Source organism: Uloborus diversus, chromosome 6 (genome assembly GCF_026930045.1).
Source record: "Uloborus diversus isolate 005 chromosome 6, Udiv.v.3.1, whole genome shotgun sequence".
Classification (NCBI taxonomy): Eukaryota; Metazoa; Arthropoda; class Arachnida; order Araneae; family Uloboridae; genus Uloborus; species Uloborus diversus.
In genome coordinates, this window is record NC_072736.1 from 119,676,292 (window position 1) to 119,686,201 (window position 9,910).

Below are 9,910 nucleotides of genomic sequence, written 5' to 3' on the forward strand. Positions count from 1 at the left end.
TTTGGCTAACTTTTCTTTATTCTTTCTCATTTTTAGTGCCATTCCCTGAGTGCAACTGTCCTTGTAACTTTTCCTGCCTTTCAGGTTGATGCAGCCTTTCTGGTTTTTCGGTTGATTTGCTAAATATAAATTCTGTCTCTTGCTGTAGTTTTCTATTTGTTCACTCATTTTTGTACATGTTGTTGATCTCCTTTTTTGCACTGTTTGTTCTCTTAGCCTAGATATAGCTGTTTGCGAATCTGGTATTGATTATGTAGTGTCATGTTGCATCTCATATTTTGATGTAAAATTTTTTACCTTCACACAAGAAAATAAATATTTTGAGTAAAAAAAATAATTTTATTTAATCTTAAGCATACAGTTTATTTCTTGAAATTGAAATACTGTTTTCAAGAAGAATAGCTTTCTATCAAAATAGATTGCAAACTACTTTCAAAGATGTACATGTTTTATTTTAAAGTAACTATTATTGTTGTACTAAGCAAAACCACAAATATATAACAAAAAATGAACTATAAATATGAGTTACGATTTAATTAACTTATGAATTATTTGAGAAAAAGGTTTTTTAATGTCCCTTTTTTTTCTTTATTCACCCTTCCCTTTTTATTTGACATTATTTTGCAAAGAGTAGAACTTTTTGAATGATTTATGTAGCACATCATAAAGCTAATTTATAGCTGCATGTAGCTATCTTGCAGTTCAGTTGCTAAAAAATCCTGAAGAAACCCTTGTATGACACTAAACTAAGATAAGGTTTCACTGTAACGTGATAAGAAAATTACAAATTGCACTGTAAGTCTACAACAGTACCGTTAAATCACGTTAACTAAAGCTGAAATCTGCATCTCCTCTGTAGGAAAAGGAACATGTGATCCCTCAAGAGAATGAAGGAATAATTTTTTTTAGTTAAAATAAAATATAACGACACCTATTTCCAGATGGATTGCCCCCCCCCCTTTTTTTAAACATGCAAATGCCTAGATAAAGTAATATTGGTTACTGAAATGGTGTGAAAGTTTTTTAATTGCATGTGCAAGCTAAGAGTACTTGAATATCAGCTTGTGATTGCAAAGACGGATGAAAAGCGTAAGGGAAAAGTCACTGTATAATATTCTTTTTGCTCCTAGCTGCACTAGTGTAGCTTTGAAATAGCTATTTGCTGCAGGTTCTTACTCCTTTACCTGTAACATATATTTCAGAAAAATGGACTAAACATGGGGAGTTTTTTTTTTTTTTTTTTTGACGGCTTAATTTTGTTCTTTATATTATTTAAAAGTTAGAAATTGGTTTTTCATTACAAAAATAAAATTTTATATTCAATAACTACTATATTTACTATTTTTACATAAACATATAAAAATAATGGTTCACACACGCATCTTATTCAATTAGAGCAAATTAAACAAAGTTTTTAAGCTCAATATATTATAAAAACGCAGCAGGTGTGTTTTTCAATGCATAAGTTTTGCTAATCTTTTACAGAACGGTATATCCCAAAACATAGTACTATATGCAAGCCCATATTGCACTCTTAAAAGTTGTAATGGGGAAAAAACTGGGACCACTAATGCCATTTGTTAGGAAAATTTTGAATTAAGTATCTTAAAGTCGAAAAAAACTGAGCTCAGGCTTCACAAAACAGAAACGTAATTTTTTCTCCTGCCCGAAGTTGGTTTGAGCATCATAAAAACTGCACGCAGTCATTGCCTGAACTGGATTCAGGCGACACAGACAAGCAGTTAATGATTTGCATCAATTAGTCATTTTAGCACAAATTCCTTTTTATATTTTTCAGTGACTATCTTTTTATTTAACCATAGGAAAATGTCAGCTGTCTGAACACAGCTTTAGTGATATTAATGTTTGGACTAAAGAAAGAAGAACTGCCACAATACTTGCAGATCTTAGTTTCAAACACTCAAGAAGCTTGTTCCGTTGCAATGAGTGATCGTACCGGACCATTAGACAACTTGAGAGATTTGCTCCTGTTCTGGCAAGATCATTATTTGCAAAAGGACAAAGACTGTACCATCCTTGAAAGGGTATGTAGAGATAATTTTGTTTTAGAAATGCGCATTTGGTTTAGTAGTCTTCTGCTGTATTGAGATAATTGCTTGTTGAACATGTATGTTTCTTTGAAAAAGAATTGCATCAAATTGTTAATATCATGTGAGGAGACACAAAATTGTTCAACTAATTGTGTGAAAATGGAGCGATATTATATTTGTCATACAATTTTCAATGCATATAACTACAAGCTTATTAAAAAAATCAAATATTTCGACATTTTTTTATTAAACAATACCAAGTTCATAACATGTGATAGGTAATACAACTTGCCCTTTTGTCAAACTAGAATATACTTTAAATTTTTTTGACTGCAAATTTATGAAAGTCATTTTTTTTTTAAGTTGGTAATAACTGTCACAATATTTATGAGTTAAAAAGTGAAGATGATGATGATTTATGCTCCATTATCAGATTGTTATCCTTATCTAATACATTTTAAAGTATGGTTGTTTCGCCTTTTCTTTTATAACGTTTCCATTTATGGCAACATCCCCTCTTCCTGATCTCTTTATTCTACAATACAAGAGCAGCTTCCATTTTCATAGTATTTACTTTGCTTCGAGTCTGCAAGCTTCAATATTGAAACTAAGTTCTGAACTTTTACGGATATGTTTTTGTTTTCACTTTTGATTGTATTTATGGAAGATTCACTCATACTTATTGCGTTGCTACCGTCTGCATTTTTCCAAGCATATCGAGAATCCTAACCTTTTTTTTTGTCAGAAACTTTATTTTCCCATCTTCACAAACTTTACATGAAAAAGTTCAGTAGGGGGCCATTTTATTTCATCATTTAATGTTTAGAATGAAAAAAGAAAAAGAAAGATGCAGAGCGGTTTTTTGATGCACTAACAACGCAATTCGTAGTCTAGTTTGGTGAGGGAACTTTCACTGTCAGTAATGCTAAAGGGATGTAATAACATTCACGAAATCAATATTTAGCTGTCAATAATGAAGCCGATACTTCTTTCCAAAAAAGTTTCATGTTGTGAACAAGGAATTCGTTTCAACTCTAAAATTCGTTGCTCTTGAAAAATTTGCATTATGGGCCATTCATTAATTACGTAAGGATGATTTTGGAAGATTTTGATCCCCCTTCCCCTATTTAAGGATACGTAAGATTTTTCACCCACTCCCCTTTGCTATTCTTACGTAAGATTCCATTTCGTTTTCCAAAATAATAAAATAACGAAACTATGAATCTTGTATCACTGGAATCGTTATTAAATTCACTGTTACTAAATTAAACCTTATTGTATCAAGAAATGTTTACAAAAAAGTAGGAATCTTGACTAAATGTTTTTTCGGCATTTTTTTGTATATGAAGCAATACTAATTAAAAATAAAGCATGCCATACATCGTGCAATTTTTTAAATTTTTTTTACACCATTAATTCTTTGTGAAACAAATAAAAAAAAAACAGCTCATCCTAAAAAGTTTCTTATCTTCCTGACGTAAATGAAATATAATCCCGGCCAAACCACTTGACCACACGATTTCTAATATAAAATATCGACTTGAAAAATATTACGTAAGAATAGGACACCCCCCCCCCCCCCCCCCGGAAATTGAATTACCGAAGAATGAAGATTTATAAAGGAGCAAAAATGTTATTTCTGGTAAATTTAGTATTTCCGCAAGCAGAGTGCCTGCTATTATGAGAAATCAGAAAGTCCTAATAAACTTACAGAAAACTTTCACTCAAAAACATGAAAAGAGCATTACAGTTGGTTTTTTAGAAACAATCCAGTGCTCAGTCAATGTTTCACATTTAATTTTTTATTTATTAACTTTCATTTAATCCGATGCTCGTTTAAATTAGAAACTGCATTTTATACACGAAATTTAGCTTTAATTTTAATGTTTTAGGAGATTTTAATGTTCAACTAAGATTGTTTCTATGTATCGAAATTTCTACATATTGAATTTTTTATGGCAATTTGCTACTTCAATATATGGAGGTGCGACTGTAGTTTACTAAAAATTTCTCTGTGCAATAATAATGTAGTTTCAATAAAGTTTAACTGAAAATTTAATTATAGGTCAGTTTTTACTATACTGTTGTGTTGTATTCCTGTCATTAATTTACCTTCGGTAAAAAATAATTTTCATTAATATTACTGTTAGATTACAATGCAGATGCAAAATATGTCCTTCAATCTCTGTGTTCTATTGTATTTTGAAAGCTCTAATTCTCTAATAACTCTATATCTCCAAATATGCTGATTTTTTAGAGTTGTTTACTATTAAAAATAAAAAATAAAAATCTTTTAGTCCAAAAATAATTTAAAAAAAAATCCACATTTTCTACTCTGCAATAGATAAAGATTAATTTCTTTTGCATCAAGACTAATACAACCCCCCCCCCTCCCCCCCAGCCTTTTTCTGTAATAAAATTGGTGAGAGAGAATATTTATCTGTTGGGCAATTCTCGAAAAAATGTCCCGTGCGTAACGCTAAGTTTTTTATTTTATTCAAGTAACTATTAATTAAATATGGGATTAACTGTTAGGCTTTGATAGTATATTAAAGCATGTATTATTCTCCAACAACATTCTTTTTTTAAGGTGTTGGTTAGCTGGAAAAAGTAAAAAACTAAGGGTTACGCACGGGACATTTTTTCATGAATCGCCCTGTTGCTAAAACTGATACAAACTGTGTGAGAGCTATTGAAGCACTGAATTTTGAATTGAACACATTAACTCCTAATTATTATTATTAATATTATTTTCATATCATGTGTTTGAAGTTATACATTAGTAATGTTGTTTTTACAGAGCTCAAGAATATGCTTCCAAGAATGGAGAGATACTGTTACAGTACTAACTTCCGAGGACTCAACAAACCCTAATGCCATTAGTTTTTATACTAAACCATCTGTTTCATCTAGAGCTTGTTGATACTCTAGAAGTAACAGATATAATATAATCAGGATTAAAGACTATTTTTGATGCTTTACATACCGTTTGTACATTGTTTTTTACATTACAAGGAGCACTTTCATGAACTCATTCGCCTGTTTTCAAAGTACAAAATGGCATCAATATTTTGTATTGTTATTGATGCTTTTCAACATGATTGTGGTTTTACTTGACATATTCTTCATTTTCATGTCCCAAATAATGTGCCGCATGTTTTAGTTGATGTGTAACCGATATTCAGCAAAATTTCCGCTATCACAGCTGCTATACAGAGAATATTTATTAACATTTTAAGCAGCAAACAGTTTTGTAATAAAATCAAGTTTCATGTTTAGACATTCAGTTTTTACATCTTGCTTTTAACTTTAATATCTGATGTTGAACATGTTTTTCATAAAGGTTGCATTGTTTTTCTTGTTTTAGTTTATAACTATGTATAATGTTGAAACAAAAGTCATCTGCAACTTTTTTTTTTTTTTTTTTGGCACAGAATAACTAATGCTTTTGAAGCATGTTATATCATTTGTTAACCATAATACTTTCTGCGTCATTTCAATTTGGATGGCTTCTTTAATTTTGTGAATAAATAATTTTTTAAAGGGAACTTTTAAAGCATGTTTCTCTGTAATAAGATTATTTTCTCCTTATCTTTTTCAATATTCTCTAGCACAAAAATATTTTTTCTGATTCTTAAACTTTGTGAAGAAGTATGTTCAATGTGCAAATACCCATGCAAGTCCACATCAAAGCAAAAAATATCTTGCATTGTTCAAGTTAACATGCCTTTCATATCAAAAATTCTATCTGAAGCAATAATTTGTTGTGTTACTTTTGTTGTGATATCCAGCAGACAAAGTTATATGTAATATATAGGGTTATTTGTAATTCCCTCATGTTTCAAAGTGCTATTATGAAAACAATACTGAGACAAACATGCAAAATAATAATAATAATAATAATAATAATAATAATAAAAAATAAAATATTTGAAAGAATACAGAAAAGATACATGAATTATTTATATATTTGACAGGTATTCAATGTGTGAACTCTTTGTCACGCAACATACATAAATGTGGCAATCTAGCTCCTGCTAAACTTTACTCAACATAGCACTACCAACATTATTGATGGCGTGTGATATCCTCCATTCATGCAGTTCTGCCAAATTAAGTGACAAATGGGGTGTGAAAACTTGGTCTTATATGTAACACTACCACAATCAAAAGAATAGAAGGATGACACACACATCAATAATGTTTATTGGAGTACCACGTTCAGTAAAACTTTGCAGAAACTGAACTATTGCACTTATGTATACTGTGTGACTAAAGGTCCTCATAGAAGACCTGTACAGTAAGTAAATAAAACTTGAATTTTTTCTGCACTCTTTCAAATGTTCTTTTTTGCTGTAGTCATCTTAGTGGTTTTTTTTTTTTTTTTTTTTTGAAATCCCAAAAGGAATTATAAATAACCCTGTTTTTTATTTACCAAAGAGGAATTTATCATTTGCTGTTGATTCTGGCTTGGGGAAATTTTGTATTGTAATCGGTAATCTAGCTTTCAGTTCATTTTAGTGTCAGTTTAGCTGTTTCATTTTGGTTACAGAGTAAAGAATCATATGTGATAGACACAGAATTCAGGACAGAAATATCTGGTTGCTCTTTAAAAATCCCAATTCAAATTTAGTTCAAAAACTTTAAGCATAAAAAAACAACTTACATTAATTTCAGACTTATTAGTTTTAATAATGATGCAAAAATAGGCATATGCAGTTTTTTTGACTTTTGAAAAATTTTCATCTTGAAGCACATAATGAATTAAATGTTTCAACCGTATTTTCCATTGCTTTGAAAAACTGCCGAAGATTTTGCAGGTGACTCTTCAGCACAACCACTGATAAGTATTAGAAGCATTTTTTTAAGTTACAGCAAATCAATTGTTTTTCCCTGCTCCTGGTGTATCTTCAGTAAAAAGTATGCCCCACATCATCATCATTTTTTGTTCTCAACAATGCTTAAAAACCAAGTTAAATTGCTCAATACTTTTCTGTTGTTGAAACCAGCTTGAGTATGGGAAGTCATTTTCATCTTCAATGCCACCATCACTTCTGTCAATCCATCCAGCCTTCTTGTAACAGTTTTCAATTCCGGATTGAATAATGTTTTAACTAAGCATATGTCTTGAAGCGTCGATTGTCAATAACAGATATATCTTTTTCCATTCCCTCTAGCATTATAAAAATCATTTATTTTCCTTGAAGACATTCGAAACTGCAAATGACTTTGGTAAGCACTGAGGTTGAGTTTGGTGGTTGAAAAATCAATAATAATAAAATTCTGCTTTGTTGTTGGTTATGTCTGTTTGTGTTGCTTGATATTATGGTAAGAGATATATTTTCATTTATTTCATTGTTATTATTACTATTTTTCTGTCATTTTATGTTTCCTTTATTATTTCCTACCATTATTCTGAGGAAAATAAAAGAATTCATTCACTGAAAACGTGTACTCTCACATTTTTATTACGTAGTACCAAACAAATTACTCCATATCCGTTATTATATCTAAAATCCCATTAAATGCAAGCTTGTTACTGGTATAACTGTTATACAATAGTGCATTAGTGAAATGTACTATTATTTTGATTCCCCAAAGCAAAGTTTATGATGAATTACACAAATTCTTTTATTTATTTTTTATTCATTTGTTTCAAGCTGTGTGAGAGATCTGTGAAATAAGTTCTTGAGTTAGTTGGTTAATGCTGCTGTGTACAAAGTGTACAGTTTTATGTATTAATGCTATTTTTGACTTCATTTGTTTATTTGTGTTATTTACTTTCAGAGTTTAAGTGTATTGTTTGAACATATGTTATATTAATTTAAGTGCATAATTTAATTTAAATGACTCTCAGAGGGTAATTAATATAAATACTAAGTATGTTTTAGAAGGAAACAACTCTGAAAAGGAATGTTGTTCTGAAATGTGTGATCATTACTTGAAGTGCTTATTATTGCCTATAACAATAGTTTTGTATAGGCTATTTCAAAATCTTGATTAAGAAAAAATCAAACGTAAAAAAGTACATATAGGGAACTTTTAATATTTATGCACAAATTCAACTACATTAAATTTTTTATAAATGATTTTTGTTTCAGAATTGGTAATTAATATTCTTGTAATGAAGCATAAATATACCATGTGTAAAAAAAATTCCTACAACTTCACGATAATAAACAATACTTTGTGATAAAAGTAAACAATATTTCAAAGGAAGGGGGTTAGAGGAGGGAATTCATCTGCATCATAATCGCCTTTTTTTTTTTAAAGTAAGTATTATAGTAAATAAAGTAAACAATATTTCAATTCTTTATAAAATCTTTATTTTAATTTGCTAGAAAATTAAAAACTTCAATTTTAGTTTTTAAAGTAAAACAAAATTTTTAGAGTATCCTTTTTTCCTTAATTCTTGTGAAAAAATTTCTTTTTTTCCCTTAGTTAAATCTTATCAATGAAAGTCGTATTCTTCAAAGTGTTTTTACTTACTTTAAAGGAGTCTTTAGTGAATGGTATATAAAACTGTTTTTAAAGTACTAAACAATAACTATAATGATTTGCTTTTCATTTTTTTCTCTCAAGATTTTTATAGTAATGTCTACTTCAGTAAATGTACATCCATTGCATTTTCAAGGAGATATACTTAAACCAGAAAAAATTTTCTTGAATTATATAAGAAATTGAGAAATAATTGCAGCTTTAAATTGATGTGAATTAAAGGAGCAATACTGATTGAAATTTTTTAAGAAAAGAATTATGTTACATTTGGTTTGTATAAGGATTATTTTAAATAAACATTTTAAATGAAGTGAAACAAATTTTAAATATAAGAGCAACGTTTTGCACGAAAAAGAAGGCATATAGGATTGCACATTATGTTTCAGCCCTTTCATATTATCTCTATTTGGGTGTATCATTGATTATTATTGTCAAAAATCTAACCCAGATATAAATTTGTATATATGCTGAGTTTTTCTCAAATTACAATATTATTTTGGGCAGGATAAATAATCAAATTAAGCATGGCACAAGTCACTAAATAAGACAATGGTTTGTGCTTTACTTACTTTAACTATTTGTTTTTCTTCTTGTGTTAGTTCAAAGAGTCTTTAATCATCTTTCTTATATTAGCACTGTGTATATAAATTATAACATTTCAATTTTACTAGTATGATATAAAATTGAATTCTTTGCTCTCCACTATTTTTAAATACATTCTGTGGCATTTTAATTTTTTAATAAATGTTTTTAAGTTTAAAAAAAAATCATTCTTCTGTATAGTACTGCAAATATGTTAAACAAATTCATTTTTCTATCATCTATGCAATGTGTTTAAAGATATTAGGTATCAATGCAATCTTTTTATTTATTAATTCTGAGATAAAAATCAAGTATGTGCAAAATGGTTGCAAAGTTTTGTGTGCAACTGAAATCATGTGTTTTCCATTCTTTCTTTTTTTAATAAAATTGTTATAAACTCATTATTTACTTGTATGTTGCATAAAATATAAAGAATGGTATTGCATAGAAACTTTTTTTTTTTTAAATCATGGTAAATATAAGGTTAAGTTTCATTAAACTGCGTTTTGCAGCTATTCTTGGAAACATTACAAGGTCCCTAAATTCCATCCTCACAGACTACTACTTTCTATTAGTATTTGCATTTACAGTCGAACTCCAACTATCCAAATTGTTGATTATCCAAATCACATTCAGAATTCCAGAAAAAAATTAAGACTGAACACTGAAACACCCTGGGATTTTCTAAATTATAATTATGTTTACGTTAGCTGTTATCCTCCCTTCCGCAAAGCTAGTGCAGGTACAGTACAAACATTATTCTGATGAGTCACTGTTTC

General features: G+C 29.3%; 1 protein-coding gene across 1 annotated transcript in view; it reads left to right on the top strand.

The window, feature by feature from the left end:
• LOC129225278 (short transient receptor potential channel 4-associated protein-like) overlaps nt 1-9,523 on the top strand; it is a 69,184-nt gene extending 59,661 nt beyond the window's left edge. Inside the window, exons 22-23 of the mRNA XM_054859864.1 lie at nt 1,824-2,045; nt 4,852-9,523. Coding sequence (XP_054715839.1) covers nt 1,824-2,045; nt 4,852-4,974 — 345 coding nt within the window. The 3' untranslated portion in view covers nt 4,975-9,523. The remainder of the gene's footprint in view (nt 1-1,823; nt 2,046-4,851) is intronic.
• The last annotated feature ends 387 nt before the right edge of the window (nt 9,524-9,910 follow it).